The sequence below is a fragment of the Lithobates pipiens genome, unplaced genomic scaffold (genome assembly GCF_037356315.1).
Source record: "Lithobates pipiens isolate NorthernLeopardFrog02 unplaced genomic scaffold, aLitPip1_a1.2 Scaffold_3, whole genome shotgun sequence".
NCBI lineage: Eukaryota > Metazoa > Chordata > Amphibia > Anura > Ranidae > Lithobates > Lithobates pipiens.
Genome location: NW_027507790.1, coordinates 232627444 through 232649098, shown reverse-complemented (window position 1 = coordinate 232649098; position 21655 = coordinate 232627444). Strand labels below are relative to the sequence as shown.

General features: G+C 40.7%; 1 protein-coding gene across 1 annotated transcript in view; it reads right to left on the bottom strand.

The window, feature by feature from the left end:
- ADAMTS12 (ADAM metallopeptidase with thrombospondin type 1 motif 12) overlaps nt 1–21655 on the bottom strand; it is a 678211-nt gene that overhangs the window by 295138 nt on the left and 361418 nt on the right. The window contains exons 5-6 of the mRNA XM_077462890.1: nt 17387–17470; nt 16053–16177 (exon numbers count right to left, since the gene is read on the bottom strand). Coding sequence (XP_077319016.1) covers nt 16053–16177; nt 17387–17470 — 209 coding nt within the window. The remainder of the gene's footprint in view (nt 1–16052; nt 16178–17386; nt 17471–21655) is intronic.

Below are 21655 nucleotides of genomic sequence, written 5' to 3'. Positions count from 1 at the left end.
CCAGGCTAATCAGGAAGCGGAGCAGGGACGGAGGAGACAGAGGGGGGAAGCTGCAGCCATGACCTGGATGGGTAAGTGCCAACTGATCGGTGTGCGAGCAAGCTGGCAGCCGGGTGCCGGGGGGAGGGGTGGGTAGATGCCTCAGGTTTGTTTGCCACCAATCCGACCAATTGTGTGTGTGTGTGATATATATATATATATATATATATATATATAAAGTATATGTAGTGCCGGTACTCCTAACGAGTATGCGCTATGTCTGTAAATTTAGTTTTTGCCCAAAACTATAGTTACGTTTTGGGGTTAATTGTCCTAAATTATGCTTTGGCATCAGTTTGGCTGGGCTGTATTAAGGTTCTGCCTGGTCATAGGTGGGGTTTGCACTGCCTTAGAATGCAGTCTGGTTGGGCGCAATGGGTACCAATCTCTCTCTCGGAGCCAATCAGTGGGCGCGTTTATTCCGCTGTGTATTCTGGGAAAGGGTACTTAAGGTGCTGAAGTCACGTGGTTTGGGGTTCCGGTCCAGAAGTTGTTGCTGACTCCATGGTCCTGGTCTTCCTGACCAGCCCCCAAGGGCCCTCATGGGGTGCGGATCCATCCGTTTCTGAGCCTCTGAACTGGCTACTTCAAGGTGCAGTAACTGGAAGGAGGATTTTAAGGTGTTCTGATTCCGTCTCGAGTTTGGAGAGGCCCAGCAACTCTACATGCAACCAGGGGAGGGCTCTTCAGTAAGAGGGCCACGCACGAGGCTGGCTGCTCAGTAAGAGCCTGGAAGCTGAGCTGCCATGGACATCGATTGAATCCACATTTCTAACGGTATCGCCGGACCAGCTGCAAGATTCTGGTACAGTAAGAAAAGTTCCTACTACCCTTGCGGTTACAACTAAGTTTTCCAACCAAGTCTGTGTGAGAAACTTTGCAAGGCTAGAATTACTTGTTGGCTGCTAGATCCAAGGTCAAGGATTTATCCAACAGTCACAGAATCCAGTTGAGTGGCTATTCCCTGGATTATGTACAGAGAGAGACTTTTATTGAAGTCAGCAGTTCCAAGCACCTGAGCTAAATGTTATCCTGATACCCTCTATTCCCAACTTAGAGACTGAGTTTGTTCAACTGTTTAACGCAAAATAAAAATCCTAACAAGGAACTCAAGTGTCAGTCTTTACAGTTACTGGGTCATCAACCCTGGGAACCCCTAGACAAGAACAACGAGTGTGAGCTGGAGGAGGCAATCGGTAAGCCCAGAAAAATTCAGCAGCCCCTTCGGGGGTAAGTGCTACATACATATATATACAAACAGTGTATATATATATATATATATATATATATATATATATATATATATATATATATATATATATATACATATATACATATATACATATATATATATATATATATATATATATATATATATATATATATATCTATTATAAATATGTATTTCTTATAAAAAATATGCTGATAGGAGGGGAAAGCAGAGTGACAGAGATGATCTCATCAATCTGTTACTTCTTCTTTCACTGTCCAGTCACAGACTAAGGAAAGGACAGGATCTTTAAGTGTTAAACAGCAGCAGAATAAAATCAGGTCTCCTGCCCTGCCGTATGAGGATGTGCTATTCAAAAGCATGTGTAATACATAGAAAATGTGTGTCATGCTTGTTCTTTGTCACCCCAAAAGCGGCAAACAGACATGTGTTCTTGTGCATGTCAAAACAAACTTGCAGTTAAAAAAACACTCAAAGCTCCACGTCCAAAAAGGTACGTGAGCTTCTTTGGCACACTGGTCGTGTTTAGGGCAGCCTATTGAAATGAATGGGCTGCACTATGTATATAGCATAAGAACACCTGAAAAAACATGCAAAACCGTGTATTCATGAAATGCTAGGTGTGAACTCTAGCCTAAATCTCAGGAGAGGATTGACTGAAATACAAATCTTTTGGAAGGTGGAATATCTTCCTTGTAGTATTTGTATATCTTCTGTGTATTTCATTTAATCCATTCACTCTTGTGAACTGAACAGCCTTGGTACTGTTGGAGAGTCCAACAGGTATTGTAAGAAATGAATAGAAGGTCCAATTAACACCTGAATAAAAGAGGAATTTATTACATGTGGGCGAAGTTGCACAAAATAATTTGTAAAGTTCAAAGTCAAACTTCTTAATCTCAGATTTAATGTTCTGAAAGGAATTAATTTGACTTAAGCATTGTATCTGATTTCCCACATTGCAACAAAAATGCTTCTGATCAAGTTGTATAATGCTACTGATGTTCTTCAAAGGCTTCTTAGATTTGGCCTCCTTCAAGGCAAATCTCTTATTGTTTAATTACATTTATTGCCGTAAGTCTTAAAACTTTAAACTTTTTTAACAACTTCAGATTTTTGGAAATTAGATCACTGGAGTGTCTTTATTATGAAACCATGGGGAAGGTGACATAGGGTACGGAACTGGTAAAACATGACGATACAAACTCACACACACTAAGGGCTTAGTTGTCCAATTTTAAAGGCTGCATTGAAGCCTAACTCCAGGTTTCATTTAATTTTAAATAGTTTGCTTTGACCAAATGATTTCCGCTAATACTGTACATGCACCCGCTGTCAGTGATGTGCAAACTGTATATAGCATCAGCAACATACAGTATAAAGCACTGTTCCAACAGTGGTACAAGAACCAATACCACTCCTGGAACAAAATCATTTGTATTTTATGAATGAAAAGTCTTCTTCTGAAAGGGCTCAGGTGGAGATCGTGACATCATCCACCTATCCCATCAGAGAAAGCCTTGCATTCATTCATAAGACCAACTTGGTCCAAACAAAGTAAACTAAATGAAACCGGAGTTAGGCTTTAAACCTCTGCGCACAGTAAAGTCCCTAACACACTATCCGTTTTTATGCTGAGTTTTTCCTTCAGGTTTACCAAAACCATGTAGTAGAAGGGCCTTCCTGATTACATACACATTGAAACTCCTAAGGTTTGACCTCATAGTATATGGTTTTTGTAAATCTGACGGAAAAACTCAGCAGAATAACTAATAGTGTGTATGGGGCTTTAGAGTTGGCTGAACGGTTCAGGTCGAGCAAAGTTCGGCCTGAACATCACCTGTTCACCCCTTTGGCGAACACCCGGATTTGCAAGACATTCGGCGCGTGCTGCACAGTGCATTCTGAGTCCTGATTGGGCAAAGCTTTGCCCACTCAGGTCACAGTAAATTGCTGGTTGTTAAGGAGCGAGGTCGGGAAGCCGGCTGCGGCGTCCTTGACAACTAATGTTTATGTGTTTTTATTACCCCCCCCGGCCTGCCAGGCTGGTGTGCTTGGATAAAATAGTTTTTTGTTTTTTTTTACAATTTAGCCATGGGATTTCCCTTAAAATCCATACCAGTTCAGAAGGGCCTGGTATGGACTGGGAGGGGTGGGGTGGGGGGGGGGGTTGTGGACCCCATGCCATTTATTTTTTTTGCTTTTTAATTGCAATGGTTATGTATTTCCGGCAATTTAAATGTCATTTCATGCATTTTTTTCTTTAGTAATTTCTTTTTTGCTGCAGCACGTTCTATACCTGCAACAGATGCACCACTTTACAGGCAGACTAAGGGAACCCCCATATATTTAAAGTAGTTTTTCATTTTTATTGTTGCACATTAAGCATCATTAAAATCACTGCTCCTGTAAAAATGATCTTTAAAAAAAAAAATCATTTTTGCCTTGATACATGTCCCCCAGGTCAGTGCCCAGACCCTCATACACTTTTTATGGCCAAATACTTGCATGTAAGCCTTCAAAATGGGGACTTTTTATTTTTCAAGTTCAGGTCCCATAGACTTTAATAGGGTTCGCCGTTCAGGTCAGGACTTTTTCTCTGCTCTGGAGTTCTGGTGTGGCCTGAACAGGTGGGTGTTTGGCCCATCTCTTCCCGCAGTTGATGGAGAAATTTTATATTTCTTTATTAACTGCTTGCCGACCACATAACTTTGTTGTATGACAGCAGAGTTTGAAATTGATGTTTCTTTTTTCCCCACAAATAGAGCTTTCTTTTGGTGATATTTGATGACCTCTGCATTTTGTTTTTTTAGCTATAAACACAAAAAGACCAATTAAAAAAATAAATAAAATATATATATATATATATATATATATATATATATTTTTTTTTTTTTTTTTTACTTTCTGCTATGAAACATACCCAATAATAATAATAATTAAAAAAAATGTCTTCAATTTAGGCCAATATTTATTCTGCTACATATTTTTGGCTACTTGGCAAACATCTGAACTAGATACAGGATGCCGGACATTTCACACCAGAGTGGAAACGGGGATAAGGAGCGGATTCATACAAATCTCACCTACCCTGGGTCCGCCGTGACCACCTGCTGTCCAGATAGATGCATGGAGTGATGTCATTTTTATTTTTGGCGTGGTTTTAATTTTTAAGTTTTAATTTTTAAAAGTGAGTGTAATGCAGTGAGTTTTTCATATGAAAGAGTTTGTGGCTTTATTACACTATTGGAGGCAATCTTTTTTATTACACGTGGAGTGTATTTTGTGAACTACCAAGGAAGTTGTACCTGACTCTCTAGCTGGAATCCAGAGTTCTTCCATTCAACCCCTAAATAGAAGGTGAAAGCATTTATAGCCAGACACGCAAGTGTAAGCCCTTGTACACACGGTCGGACATTCCAACGGAAAATGTCCAATCGGACCGCGTTGTCGGATAATCTGACCGCGTGTGGGCTACATTGGACTTTTTCTGTCGGCATATCCGAACAACAAAGTTTGAGAGCTGGATATAAAATTTTCCGACAACATGATCGGATCGAACTTTGTCCAATGGTTTGTAGAGAATTCCGATTGGACAAAGTGTCACGCACACTCAGATCAAATTACGAGATCAAAGCTATTGGCTACTAGCTTGAACGTAACGAACTAACGTCATCATGTTCCGAATGATCAAATTTTCTGACAACTTTGTCCGACCGTGTGTGTGCAACACCAGTTTCGGACAAAATCCATCAGAAAAAATCAGACGGATTTTGTTGTCGGAATGTCCGACTGTGTGTACAAGGGCTAAGGCATATACAGCCGGAGAGTGGAAGCACATTAGGGGAGTGGAGTCCCTGCGGTGTGGTGGAGGAGCGTGCCTGCAAGATTTTTTTTACTATTTAAGAGTCACTGGTCATCTTATTCATCGCTTATTTCAATTTTCACTCTGATGGACTTTTTTTTAATAGGAGATGGACACTTTATTATATACTTTGAAATAATTATTTATTTATTGTAGTGTTATTTTCTGATATTCACTGAATGTCACAGGGTGTTTTTGTTGCACATTAAAATTGTTACAATTTATTTGTCACAATTAATTGGTTACAATTTACTTAAAACAAGTTATTTTGGCTCACAGTAGAATATTTGATAATCACTGGGTTTACGTTGGTTTATTTGTTTGTAGTGTGTAGTTACACTATATACATTATATTTAGCGCCGCTTGTTTCATAGTTTGTAAAAGGAACATTGCACTGAATTTGTTTTTTTAAGAGTGGCGGCTTTAGATAGGTGATTCACTTGGTGTCTTAATTGAGCGCAGTGGTGTTACACAGGTGTGAAGGAGAGTTTTTTTGTATCATTGATTTACATATTTTTGTTAAAAAAAACTCTCAATAAGCACATATTGATTGGTTTGCACAAACGTTATAGTGTCTACAAACTGGGATATTTTTTTTTTTTAATAGTAATAACGCCGATCAGTGATTTTTAGTGGGACTGTGACATTGTGGCAGACAAATTGGACACCTAACTGACTTTTTTGGGAACCAGTGACATTATTACAGTGATCAGTGCTAAAAATCTGCTAAGAATCTGTGCTATTCACTGTCACTGCACTAAAGACACTGGCAGAGAAGGGGTTAACACCAGGGGCATCTAAGGGTTAAATGTGTCCCTTTGTCTTTTAACACAACCTTAATAAATAAATTTGGACTCTTATTCTTCCTCCTTCCATATATGCACATCTTTTACTGGTAACCTGCTGGAGTACCCACAGTAGGGTAGACTTGCCTGTTGTGAGCAGCCTAACCTAAGCCAGTGGGCTCGTCAAATGTTTCTTGCCCTCTTACTACCTTGTTTAAACTCATATAAAAATCCCAGCGCCTCTTGGGTGCTCCTTTTTTTTCATTGACGTGACTATATATTGCCTACAGCATGCTACAGGACTCTATTTAGTTTAACCACTTCATACCCAGGTCTCGGTTCTTTTAGGTCAAAGGGATGAACTTCTGTGTGTTAATGAGGTCAGTTTCACCACTTAAAGAATAAATCCTTTTTTGACACTTGCTGCTTACAAGTTAAAATCTGTATTGTTTGATAGAAAATTACTTAGAATCCCCAAACATTATATATATATATATATATATATATATATATATATATATATATATATATATATATATATATATATATATATATATATATATATATATATATATTATTTTTTTTAGCAGAGACCCTATAGAATATAATGGTGGGTGCTGCAATTTTTTATGTCACACTGTATTTGCACAGCGTTTTTTTCAAACACAATTTTTTGGGGAAAAAAAATAACTTTCATGAATTAAAAAAAAAAACACATTAAAGTTAGCTAAATTTTTTTGTAAAATGTGAAAGATAATGTTACGTGGAGTAAATAGATACCTCACATGCCTCGCTTTAAAATTGCGTCAGCCTGTGGAATAGCGGTAAACTACAGTGTTTTAAACTTCTCCACAGGCAACGCTTTAAATGCCTTTACTGGATACCCGTTTAGAGTTTCACAGGTGGTCTGATGCTAGAATTATTGCTCTCACTCCGGCATTCGCGACAATACCTCACATGAGTGGTGCGATCACCGTTTACATATGTGTGCGGCAGTAACCATTTGCATTTGCATGTAAGCATGGTGGGACAGGGGTGCTTTAACATTTTTTATTTATTTATTTTATACACATTTTTTTTACACTTTTTTTTGTATTAACTTTATTGCTATCGCAAGGGATGAACAACATCCTTTGTGACAGCACGGGCCGTGACAGGTCCTCTTTATGGAGAGACCCCAAATCTATCCTCCTGCCGCCCATGCAGCCGATCAGATAGCGATTGGCCTGATCGGCTACTTCCCTGGCCAGGTAAACAAAGGGGCGAAACTGGAAGTGACAAAGTACTTGTCGCTACCAGTTTCCAGGGGTACAGAGAGATGGGAACAATGTCAGTTCCTCTCTGTTTCATTGCCACCACCCACATCACTCCCGTCCTCCGCGATAGGACTGGAGCTCTCGGAAGAGGCGTGGCGGAAGGGGGGATAGGACCCCCTTCCGCCACCCACAGAAGTGATCGAGTGGCTAATTAGCCACTCAGATCACTTCTGCCTTATTCAGAATCAGGCAGCTGAAAAGATCAGTACTTGGATGATGCCTGTATTGGTCATTCCGGTATAACCACTGAAATCCAAGGATGTACTGTTAAGCACCTTGGAAAGGAAGAGGTTAAAGGGTCAGTTTATTTTTACAAAAACTGCCTATGCAAGTAGATAAAAACAAACTGTGCAGCTCTGACTAAAGTTGGATAATGCTCTTACTATAATGCCCCATACACGTGGTCGGATTTTCCGATGAAAATGTGAGATCGGATCATGTTGTCAGAAAATCCGACCGTGTGTGGGCTCCATTGGACTTTTTCCATTGGATTTTCCGACACACAAAGTTTGAGAGCAGGATCTAAAATTTTCTGACAACAAAATCCGATCACATAAATTCCGATCATGTGTAGACAATTCCGATAGACAAAGTGCCACACATGCTCAGAATAAACTAAGAGATGAAAGCTATTGGCTACCGGCCCATTTATAGTCCTGACGTATGTGTTTGATGTCACCTCATTCAGAACGATCTGATTTTCTGACAACTTTGTGCGACTGTGTGTATGCAACACAAGTTTCAGCCAAAATCCTTTGCAAAAAACTGATTTGTGGTCGAAAGGTCTGACCGTGTGTATGGGGCATAAGTGTAAGCCATCAACATATCTCCCAAAGCCTGGATGAAAACTCCCAGAGAGGCATCATCCCATCCAGCCTTGTTGCTAAGACGTTGCTAAGACACGTCCAGCTGTCACTGCTCACACCCATCATTACAGGAGCAAGCTCTTAAACCCCTTGCACATCTACTATCTCCTTTGTCACAGCATCACTGAGCTCAGAGATACTGCAACGTGGTGTAGAGAGCGCATGCAAGGGGGTTTGAATCAGCTTGGAGTGTCTTAGCAACGTTCTAGCAACAAGCAGGAGGGGATTATGCCATCCCTGGGAGCTTTTTGCCTGAGATACAGGCCTACACTTATAGCAAGAGCATTATTTAATTGTGTTCAAAGCTGCACAGTCATAGGCAGTTTTAGGTAAAGGCGAACTAACCCTTTTCCAGCTGTACATACCAGTACAGGAGAAATCTACAGGAAATTAATTCTGGCATTCCATAAACAATGTTTGTTTTGTCCATGAAAATTGGACTTTCAAATTTTACCTTGCGTGCAAATTTGCTAATCTCAAACACAAGATCCCTTTGCTTGATTTAATATTCCAAAAACCTTGATACAAGAAATATCAATTGAGCTCCTTTGGATTTCTGAGGGAAAAGTTGTAGGATAATTGGCGTTTGCTCTGCAGAGAAAATCGTTGCGCATACAGTATACCTTGACCAACTGGCATCCCAGAGGTGCTTAAACCTACTTGCACAGGCACCTCAAAAAAAAATCTAATTTCCTGGTGGGAGATTAGGACGAGTTGATTTACACATTGGTAAAATAATGACACTTTATCTGACGCTACATGTTGACCTGAATAAAACATATTTCCACTTCTCTCCTTAGCCTGCTGCTATTATAGATCATCTATCTGGGAAGCTTGTGTGGAAAATGTAATGAGGTTAAGAAGACTTTGTCATAATAATCCATCTGTGGGTAGATATTAAAGGAGTTGTAAAGTCTCAAGGTTTTTCACCTTAAAGCGGAGTTCCACCCAAAAATGGAACTTCCGCTTTAAGGGAGGTGACGGCCTGACAAGGCCATGTGGCATGTCCTTTTTTTGGGGGGGGGGAGCGGAAACCCTCTTTTTAGAGGGTTCCAGCTGCCACTTCCTCCCGGGGCACAGTAGCGCCAGAAGAAAGATCACCTCTCCCACTCCCTCTCGGCAATCATCTGGGACCTGTGCCTGGCCAGTCACAGTGTGCAGCGTGGCTCGCACATGCGCAGTGTGTGCCTAGCTGTGAAGCACAGCCAGGCGCCCACATTGACAATGCCGGCACTGCAGAGAGGAGGGAGAGGCAAGCGGGGCGCCATTCCCCCACATCGCTGGACCCTGGGACAGGTAAGTGTCCGATTATTATAAGTCAGCAGCTGCAGTATTTGTAGCTGCTGACTTTTATTTATTTATTTTTATTGGAACTCCGCTTTAATGCATTCTATGTATTAAGGAAAAAAACATTCTGTGCTGCAGAGCCCACCTTTTACTTACCTGAAACCGATCATTCCAGCGACCAGTATGAGCCCAGCAACTCCAGCCACTGCCTATGTCCTCATTGGATAGATTGATAGCAGCAAGAGCCATTGGTTCCCACTTCTGTCAATCAAATCCAGTGACACGAGAGCCAGGGAAGATGCAGAGTCCTGCTGTCTGTGTCAATGGATTGTGAGCATCAGGACTCGGGCGTACAACCCGAGGGAGCACCCTAGGAATAGGAGGAGCCAGGAGCTCCACCGGGGGACCCCAGAAAAGGAGGATCGGGACTGCTCAGTGCAAAAGCCTTGCACAGAACAGGTAAGTATGACATGTTTGTTATTTAAAAAAAAAAAAGAACCTTTACAATCATTTTAACATGTGATCAAAGGACTGCTTTGTAGTAAAGAAATGAGTTCAGTCCAAAGGGCTTCATTGAAGATTTAGTAGATGGATATAGGGTATAGCTTACACATTTTTAAAAACATGGGGCTTCTAAAAAAAAAAAGTAGTAAAAAATAACAAAACATAAAATAAGAAAAAGAAAAACGAAAGACACCATCCACTGCTCTACTGACACTGTCAGTATATGCTGTATACACATGAACACACATATGTGTTTGAGCTTTGAGGTTCACACCCTAATGCAATAGGCTGTGCACACCTATGTTTAAAGATATCTTGAATAAGTGAAAAAGATCAAGTTAAAATGGAACTTTAATTAAAAAATTAAAGAATTGTGCACAAGTAGGATTTTTAATGCAGAAGAGACACGCCATGTTTCTTCTGCAGTAAACTTCCCTCACCTGTCTGTCTGTGCTGTGTGCACGTGCAGCTCAGTATAAAAACTCAGCAATGCAAGGGAGTGACATCATCTTGGGTCGGCCAATTAAAATAGCCAGGGATTGATACCTGGAAGCAGCCAGGCTGAAGTTGTCAGCGGGGAGCTCTGGGGGATCACAGCACTGGAGAATAGGTGAGTATAGTTCCACTTAAATGTAAATAATTCTATATAAAAAAAAGTTTAATTCTCAAAGCTAGCACACCAGGATAAGGTTCCTTATTTTTTTTTTAAAGTGACAGTTATTTTCAGTGACAGACCAATGAGTTGTAAAAACTACATTTATATGGATAAAATATTCATTAACAAAAAAAGTGTTTTGGGGGGCGTGGTTTGGTCCTTATCCGAGATGGCCACCTAACTTCTGAGCTCCGTCTACCCAAGGTTCAGCTAATACCAAAACGGAGACTTTCAGCAGCGGAAGATGAACAGAACACACCGCAGTGCTTCTGCCACAATGTCCCGATCACCCAGGGAACAAGGAGCACAACTCAACGGCACTATCCCAGAGCTATTCCACTCACAACTGCAGAGTGACACCACCCCTGTGCCCCAGGCCACCTCCCGGAGGTCATGATCCCCAAAGCAGAAGCCCGTGCTTGCCACAGGACAGCAGCTCCGCTCCCCTTTATACCAGGAAGACCCGAGCCCTTAACCTGAATGACTTGCATGAGATCGCCACAGACATTAAAAACACCTTGTCTGCTGCCATATCAGATTTGCAGGATGACATCCAGGCAATACACTGCAGAGTGGAAGAGGTGGAGAAGACAACAGCCTGCCATGATGCCTCTCTATGTCAGGTACTACAAGTAACTGAATCACATTCCATGCACCTGAGGGAACTTCACCATCATCTAGAAGATTTAGACAACTGTGGCAGACACCACAATCTGAGGGTGAGAGGATTACCAGAAACGATACTGGCCCTATTCACTTATATCCTAGAAAGCCCCAATGATGCTCAAATTTAAATTTAGCACCTACACAGAGCCCTCAGACCTCATGGCAGGGATATTGACCCTCCCCAGGATGTTGTCTGCTGCCTGGTTAGCTTCCCCCAAAAAAAAGAGATCCTGAGAAAGGCACACAAAAGAGGTTGCATAATGTCACAAATTCCTTTCTGCCTCTCTGTAACAAACCAGGGCTGCACAGCTTCTTTAAGAGTTCCAGAGGATTTGGTAAATCCTTCTAGAAGAACTTGATCGAAAAGATAAGGAGAAAATACACCCTTTCCCAGAAAGTATTTTATGAACACAGCAACAAAAGTGGTCACCTGTTAGAGCAAGTTTTACATGCAAAAAAGGCCAAAACAGTCCATCTACTAAAGACCCCAATAGGCAACACTTTAAAAAGCAACCCAGACATAGAAAAAGAATTTGAGCACTTCTACACAAATGTATACAATCTCTCAACTTCAGAAATACAACATCCCGAATCCTCACCTAGATCAACCCTTATAGAGAGTTTCCTGGGTAAATACTGCCCTAGATCACTCACACCAGACACCACAACCAAGCTAGACCTCCCTATATCAAAAAAAGAATGGGACACAGCTCTCAAACACTTGAAACCAGGGAAAACCCCCCGGCCCAGATGGCTTATCAGCTGTCTACTGCAAAACATTCACAAATATACAATCTGCCCCTTTCCTTAAAGAATTCTCTCGCCTGACCACCTTCTCATTCCAAACTTGTTAGAAGCACACATTTCAGTTATCCCTAGGAAGGAAAAGATTCCACACAAACAGCAAATTATAGACCAATATCCCTATTAAACCTAGACATCAAAATCTTTGCAAAAATCCTAGTAAACCACCTGCTTCCCCTCCTCCCATTAATTATAGATCAAGACCAAGTTGGATTTCTCCCTGGCAGAGAAGCCAGGGATAACACCATCAAAGCAATAAATCTTCACCACCTCCTGACTTCCTCCAACCAAGCAGGTTTCTCCTTATCCCATGATGCGGAGAAGGCATTTGCCAGGGTAGCCTGGGACTACATGGAAGCGGTTCTCCGGTCCATAATGGCTCTCTTCTCCAGCCTGATAGCTAAAGTCCGAGTTAACAGCTTCCTGTCAAATGCCTTCCCCATCCATAATAGTACGAGGCAAGGTTGCCCCCTCTTCCCCCTATTGTTCGTACTCACCTTCGAACCCTTCTTACGCAGCCTCAGGAACAATCCGGACTTTGAGGGCATACAAACCCACAGCATAGAATACAAATTAGTGGCTTTTGCCGATGACATTCTCCTCTTTCTCACTGAACCACTTACGTCATTTCTAAACCTCTTAGCAGAATTCCATCAGTTCAAATTAATCTCTAACCTCAAGATAAATTTCTCCAAATCCTAAGCCCTTAATGTCTCTCTTCCTAGCAGAACTGTCACCCAATGCAAAGGCAACTTTCCTTTCCTTTGGAAGGAAGAAGACATAACCTATTTAGGCATCCAATTCCCCCAACACCTTAAAAACCTGTACGTCAAAAACTATCTACCTATCCTACAGAGCCTCACCAGTGACCTCAAATGGTGGAACAACCATATATTTTCTTGGTTCGGTAGAGCAGCTATCCTAAAGATGAATGCTATACCTCACCTCCTCTATATTATACAAGTGGCTCCAATACATATCCCCATATCCTTTTTCCAAAGCTATAAAAGAGCTACCAGACATCAGAAATTACTAGCGTTCCTGCCAACTCACCAGAATCATAGATTGGAACATCCATAGTAAATTTAAAGATTGGGTCACCCTCAAGGCTTCTTTCACCCCACTCCTCCTTCACTCACTACCCTGGAAACTCCCTATTGACACTCATCTTCATCCCCTTATTGGCCCTACACTCAGAAGCTTCCAAGAAACATACAAATCAACATCATTATCTTCAACACCTGGCCCTCTCACCTCTTTTTACTCTAACCCTGACTTCCCCCCGGGTTACATAGCAACTTCCTAAAGGACATCTTGCCACTCAAAAACTCATACTCTTCCTGGAACTACATACTATTATCACACTATCTCCATGATTTAGATAGGAAGTTTAAGGTCTCTGAACCTCTATCTCCTTTCAAAAATCTTTGCCTAATGCAAACACCCTAACGCCATTTACTTTCCACAACGCATTCTCTTCTTTTCACAAACACTCCTTCCAACACGAGCCTGGCATGCTCAGCCTTGGAAAAAGATCACGCTTTATCCCTATCCCCTGAAGATTGGGAACAATTTATCTGAACATACATAAAGGTTCTGTGAACATTACAACCCAAGAAAATGGATACAAAATCCAAACCAGATAGTATCACACCCCCACCCTTATTCACAAATACTGTCCGGATCTTCCAAATAAATGTTGGAGATGCCAACGTGAAAGAGGGTCTCTACTACACATATGGTGGAGTTTCCCTACCATCCAAACTTTCTGGTCAGATGTTCATCGCATCATTGGTAGGGTTACTACTTATACACTCAATTTCACTCCAGCTACATTTCTGTTACACTACTCAATGCCAACAAACAATGGATATCTTAAATCCCTTGCTATGCACATGGTAAACCCCCCACACATTATCCCAATATAAACCGCCCCAGGATCAATCTCATATACAATACCCCTTATAACATACTTCTGAAATCAATATGGTCCCCTATCAATACCCTTCATCCCATAACACCTAACCTTACTCCTATGGAGGTAGAGAGAGATTGTAACCCACCCCCTCCATCTCCCTTACCCTTTCCCACCCAATCCCTCCCTTCCACTTTGCTACCCCCCCCCTTCACGCTATCACACCCTGGATCCTACTCAGACCTCAGACATAGAGAAACTCTATTCTTTATTCAGACATTTACGTAGTGTAAAAGATAAGTCCTACTTCAGATGAAACAGCCCAGCTGGAAGCCACAACAGTTTATAGATTTCAACCGCCTTTCCACACTCTCTCCAACTAACTACTTGGTACTCTCCAACAAACTACTTGGTACTCTTAACACATAAGCTCCAACGATACAGTGACTAACCTTTGAATTGACTGCCAAACATTACACACCTACCCACAAAAACTCAAATAAGTTCCCGACAACCACTATGAGTCATTCAGACTCCTTAAATACGCAAGCCTTTAGACAGGGAAATTTTCATTTTTAATTTTTTTCCTTTACTTTTCTATTTTTTTTTTTATTAATTCATTTATTTTAACATGCAGAAATTGCTATAGCTCATTAATCACTTACTAGAAATGAAACATGCTATCTTCCATTTTTGTCTCTAATCCACTACCAAGCCCTACCTTCCAGCAATGTTATCTGTCTAAGTAATCTGTTTTGTACCACACATTCTATGTTACTTGTTTATGTAAACAATTTCCATTGTGATGGATTTACCTCTTTACTCTAAATTTATGAGAAAAAAAAAAAGTGTTTGTTTCGGGTCTGCTTGTTAACCCTTAAAAGTCCACATTTTTCAATGAGTTAGCGTGACTGAAAATGTGCGCTACCAAATGGTGGAGCAGAACGTTAAATGGTTAAGTTATTAATTTCATTCCAGCAAATTCATTATGTTAGAATGATTCGTTTTCGGAATTTCTTTTGTATATTCTGAATTCCTTTCCTATATTCGGATTCAGTTAATATAATCGTTATCTAATCATTTCTAATCTATTCTATTTTTTTCTTTTCTTATCATCATCTTATTTCAATTTTATACCTTGCTTTATTTATTGCAATATGTTTCCATCTTGAATTGGAATTCATATTCAAATTCATTTTCAAATTTCAATTCATTTTAGAATTTTTCTAATTTCTATTCATTTTTAAATTTCGTTATTTCGTTTCATTATAATTTTAATTGGATTAGTTGAAAATCATTACTATTGTGATTCAAAAATTTGGATACATCCAAATTTCCGAATAAGAAAAATGTTGTCCGAATAAAACAAATCACATTTGTCTAGTCATAAACAAATATATATCCTTATTTGTGATACTACTGATTACTACTACTACTCCTAACAAATAAAACAGCCATAGCTATAATAAATAATCAGTACAAATAATAATAGTCAAAACCTTGTTTAGGTGTTCCTAAAAAAAAAAAACCTCCCCACCTACAAACTTTTTACCAGGGCTGTCCAAATTGCAGCCTTCCTAATGTGAAACAAGCCACAGCTACATAGAGAAGACAATACAAAGTGGTGGCAGTAAATGCAAATGCATTTAAAATGAGCCGTCACTAACCTCTGTTGCTGCTGGCACAGTGGAAAAATTCAACTTAGAGAAGTTAAGTACAGAAGCTGTGAAGTCAGGCCTCACTCTGCTCTCTCCCTACTTCCTGTGCACCTGCTCTGTGTTTTCATTAAACATTCAAAGTAATGTCAGGCTGCCAAATCACTATTGGGAGAGGTAAACTGAGCTATGAAGAGAAAGTGAAAATAAAACTGAGAGGTTTTAGCTGCAAAATTTGAGGATGAATTACTCCATAGTGGCTACATCTACAGTGACCAATAGGGTCTTCTTTAAACTTTCTTTACTGCTTTTTAATAATTTTTGAAGAATGTCCATATGCTGGCCATAGTTCTACTTGATGCTCTACTGTCTCCCGCACCAAACCCAATTACACAACATACTTACAAAAGTGTAAAATAGCATACTATGTATCAAACACAAAAACTGTAAAAAAAAGAAATACCTTGTTAGCAATACTGCTACATCGTGGTGGGCTGGATGGGAGTCACTCTTTGGATTTATACTTTTTTGCCATTTGCAGAAACTTGACAAAGTTTGATCTGCGTGGTGAACGATTTTTAAGCCTTCCTAGGAGAAAAATAGTGACATGTACTGTATATGCATGCAGGGCATTTTTTCTCAGAAAATAAGTGCAGGAACACAACCATGACCCTCCAAAACTCATGAAATAGTGGGTGTGGTCAAATTTCACTAACAGTGGAAGGGTCTTAAAGAAGCATTAAAAGGAGTACATTATGCACAGTTTGGCGGTGCACTACGTACATAGTGAAGAGTTCAGGGGTGCGCTACGTACATAGTGCAGAGTTCCTGGGTACACTACACATAGAGTGCAGAGTTCAGCTGCCCACCACAGCTGCTTACCTCTGCATTGTTCATCTTCATCTCACTTTCACCCCTCTTCAGCTCTGAACTCTGCATGTACCCCCCCCTCCACTGCCACCATCTTCACCCCCCCCCCTCCTTAAGCGCTCCACCATCTTCCACATGTTTTTTTCGCTGTAGCATCCAGCCAGCTCTAGTAATTCCTGCACACTGTAGGTGGCTCGGACTCTCTTGGTTGCAGGGAAATCATCCAGTGAGGGTGTTGGCATCCGCATGGCACCTGCATCTCCCTTGTCTTCACCCAGCACTCAGTGGGAGTCGTTAAGGAGATCAGATCTTGTTGCTTGTAAACCCAGAAGCTGGACTTCTGATTTTACAAGTGATAGTGATGAGCAGGGAGGAGAGGGCCAGAGGTGGTGGAACTGGGTTCCACCAGTTCCAGCTGAAAAAAAATCCCTGTATGCATATAAGGTAAATATTTAAAGCTGTGGAACTATGGAATAAGCAAAAATGTGATTAAATATAACAGTCATGTGTATGCTTACTTGAATTTGGTGTACTTTGTCTATTTCGCCCAGTGCAGTAATCCAGTGTAAACCTCTGTGCAGAAACTTCCGGTAGTAAAGACCGGTCACTGCTGCTTTCTCTCCTTGTGCAGGGTGATTGGTCTTGTCCCCCCTCTGAACTGGCTCTGTTTAGCTCAGTGATGAAGGCACTGCTACTTTTGTAGAATAATAACTACGGTTGCAAAGGCATTTGGTGCACACAAAGTTATATTTATTTGGCGAAAGTGCAGCAATTACAATAGTACACCCTAAGAACAGGGGTCCTAAGTTGGCAGTAAGTATATGCAAAAATAAAATGTCTTCCATCCTCCACTATCCCGCAACCTCATGCTCCACCACTTTATCATATATGAAAAACGATTATATTGTTCAAATATGGACACATTACCTCTTCTTCTTCTAGCAAGATGACACGGACCACTTTAATGTGAATTGCATTACCAATGCTTGGATCATGAAACAGTCCCGTAACCTATAAAAGATAATGGGAAATACATTTACACCTGTGAAGCAGACGTGCAGAACGGAAAAATGTGCTTCATTTTGGACAGATTTGTTATGTTACTAAGTTAATTTCCTTATGGAATTCATCTAGTTTCGTGTTCATTGAAAAAAAATTAACTTATTAAATGTCTAACGAATTCCAACTCAGAATGATTAGAATTCGGAACGTCTGATTTAAATTCTGTGTGAAGAAATAGCTGGTTGTTAAGCAACCCCACTGACAGATGAATGTAAAGAAAAAGAATTGCCCGGAAATAGAAAAATATTTTAAAATAAGGCGTAGACTCCCCCATAGACTCCCCCATAGACTCCCCCATAGACTCCCCCATAGTTTTACCATGCAAAAAAATGTAAAAAAAACATGTCCCCATGTTGATGGGGACAAGGGCCTCTTCCTGAGAACCCTTGGCTGTAGTTGTTGGGGTCTGTGGGTGGGGGGCTTATCAGAATAGGGAAGCCCCCTGAAAAATAGAAAAAAAGGAAAAAACACTTTGCCTCCTAAGAGGCTACCCACCACATGGCCTCTCTTCGCTTTGACAGTTCTTATATAGGCAAGGGGCTGGGTCAACTGCGTACATCACACCGCCCCCTTCTGACATCATGTGACATCAGAAGGGGTCGAAGCCACAGAGTGACGTACCTGGGTGGCCCTGCCTCTTTGCCTCTTGCCTATATAGGAACTGTCAAAGCGAAGCGAGGGCATATGGTGGGTAGCCTCTTAAGAGGCAAAGCGATGTTTTCATTTTTTCAATTTTTCGGGTCCAGCGGGCGTCATGTTTGATGATGGATGTACATCAAGTGGCATAATTTTTTTTTTTTAATAAGGGACTTGTCAAAAACAGTTTCCCTGTGGTTTTTACTTATTGACACTTTTTTGGTGAATGGGTACGCGATACCCATTCACTTGGGGTGACGGGACCTGGGGGCTCACTTGTAAAAGTGGGCTTTCAGATTCCAATAAGCCCCCCAACCGCAGTATCCTACAACCACAGCCCAGGGTTGTTGGGAAGAGGCCCGTGTCCCCATCAACATGGGGACAAGGTGCTTTGCCGCAAAGCACTCACCACCCCATGTTGAGGGCATGTGAACCTACGCTATTTTTTTATAAACTTTTTCTATTGCCGGGCAATTGCCAGCATTCTTTATCTTTACATTCATCTGTCAGTGGGGAAGCCTGCTGACAGATGATGACTCATGGTTGTTAAGGACGCGGGCCTCTGCTTAACAACCAGCTATTTCTTAACACCGAATTTGAATCGTTCTGAAAAGTTGGAATTCATTAGAATACGAATAAACAAAACAAATTTTAACGGATTTCAACTAAATTCATTACTATTCATTACTATTTCATTCGGAGATTCCGATACATCCGAGTCTCTGAATAACCAAAAATTTGTCCGAATTTGTGTTCAGACTGAAACAAATTGCACATGTCTTCTGTGAAGATAATGATGTATACTAATTTCTAACGATGAGCCGAACAACCCTCCAGTTCAGTTCACATTAGAACTTGCGAACAGGCAAAAAATGTGGATGAACACACGATGACTCATAGTTGTTAAGGATGCGGGCCGCTGCTTAACAACCAGCTATTTCTTAACACCGAATTTGAATCGTTCTGAAAAGTTGGAATTCATTAGAAAATGAATAAACAAAACACATTTTAATGGATTTCAACTAAATTCATTACTACTCATTACTATTTCAGTCAGAGATTCTGATACATCCGAGTCCCCCCTATGTGAATTGGTAACAGGTACATTGTACCCCTACCATTTCACAAAAAAAGTGTCAAAAATAGTAAAAAAGACAGGAGACACTTTAGGACAAGACTTTTTTTTTTTTTTTTTGGTTCGGGGGTACCCCTTAATATTCATACTAGACCCAAAGGGCCTGATAATGGACTGGGGGGGGGGCCCATGCCATTTTTTTTCAATGAGTTTTATCTATATTGTCGAGAGCCGACAATTCAATACAGCTGCGATCAGTTTTAAATGACTTTTTTTCCTTTAGAAATGTCATTTTGCTGTGGTACTGTTCTAAACACGGGAAAACTTTGCCACTTTACAGGCATACTATCGACACCCCTCAGGCACGATATTTAAATAAATATTTAATTTTTATTGTTTCACTTTGAGAATTATTTAAATCACTGCTCCCAAAAAAATGCAGTTTTTAAAACTTTTTTTTGCATTGATACATAACACAAAGTGCCACATATTTGAGAAGTGGAAGGAAAATGATAAATGGTTTTCAAAATGTTTTACAAATAAAAATCTGAAAAGAGTGGCGTGCATTTGTATTCAACCCCCTTTACTCTGATACCTCTAACTAAAATCTAGCAGAACCAATTGTCTTCAGAAGTCAGCTAATTATTAAATAGAGTCCACCTGCATGTAATTTAATCTCAGTATAAATACAGCTGTTCTGTGAAGCCCTCATAGGTTTGTTAGAAAACCTTAGTGAACAAACAGCATCATGAAGGCCATTGAACACACCAGACAGGTCAGGGATAAAGTTGTTGAGAAGTTTAAAGCAGGGTTAGGTTATGAAAAAATATCCCAAGCTTTGAACATCTCATGGAGCACTGTTCAATCCATAATCTGAAAATAGAAACTACAACTACAAATCTACCAAGCCATGGCTGTCCACCTAAGCTGACAGGCCGGGCAAGGAGAGCATTAATCAGAGAAGCAGCCAAGAAGCCCATGGCAACTCTGGAGAAGCTGCAGAGATCCACAGCGCAGGTGGGAGAATTTGTCCACAGGACAACTATTAGTCGTGTATTCCACAAATCTAGCCTTTATGGAAGAATGGCAAGAAGAAAGCCATTGTTGAAAGAAAGCCATAAGAAGTCCTGTATGCAGTTTGCGAAAAGTCATGTGCGGGACACAGCAATTAGGTGCTTTGGTCAGATGAGACCATCAAATACCACCAAAAGAAAGCTATATTTGTGAGAAAAAAAGTACACAAATTTTGTTTGGGTACAGCGTCGCGTGACCGCGCAAATGTCAGTTAAAACAAAGCAGTGCCATATCACAAAAAATGGCCAATCAGGAAGGCGGTAAATCCTTCCGGGGCTGAAGTGGTTAAGGTGGTCAGATGAGATTAAATTGAATTATTTGGCTTCAACACCAAGCAATATGTCTGGCAGAAATCCAATACAGCTCACCATCCAAATAACACCATTCCTACAGCAAAGCATGGAGGTGGTAATATCCTGTTAATCTGCTGCCCTCTGCCAGAAAGTTGTTAATGGGAAGGTTTACCTTCCAACGTGACAATGACCCAAAGCACACAGCAAAAATTACCACACAGTGGCCGAAGGAGAAAAGGGTGAATGTCCTTGCATGGCCTAGTCAGAGTCCAGACTTAAACCCCATTGAAAATCTGTGGAATGACTTAAAGACCACAAACGGTCACCATCAAATTTAACTGAACTTGAGCAGTTCTACATAGAAGAGTGGACACATGTTGCAAAGTCTACATGTGCAAAGTTAGTAGAGACATATCCCAACAGATTAAAAGGCTGTAATAATGTCAAATGTGGTCCAAAAAAACCTGACATAAGGGGGGTGATCCAGTGAGGAGAAATGTATACTACTGTATGTGATCACAGAATGCAGTGATAACATGACAGTAGTCCAATCCCTTCATCAAGAGGTTAGACATAGTAACATTTATATCTCCATAGCTTCCAACTGTCCTTGCTTTGGAAAGGCTGTCCCTCTTTTTGAACCAAATTCCTCTGTCCCTGAGGGATCCCCCTGGAGGCTGAAAATCACTGTAGTAGGCACTGCTACTACAGTGATCTTCACTAGCTTTTGGGTCCCATGCCATGTTCTCTTACAGGCAGAGGCGGATATCGTGATGCCTGCCTGCCATTCCACATCATCCAATTTAAGAATGCTCTGTAGAAAAAAGAGAAAATTAGAAAATTTTCTCTTGAGAAAAAGCAAAGTGCTCTCTGAATTGCGCGGTGCTGAGAGAATGACCTCATGTGGAAGAACAGCCACTTGACACGGGACCCAGAAGATAGTGAAGATTACAGTAGTAGCAGTGCCTGCTATAGTGATTTCCAGTTTACATAGGGATAGGCCAGGTATGGAACCTACATACTTACATTGCTGGACCAATGTAGCTATATAAAAAT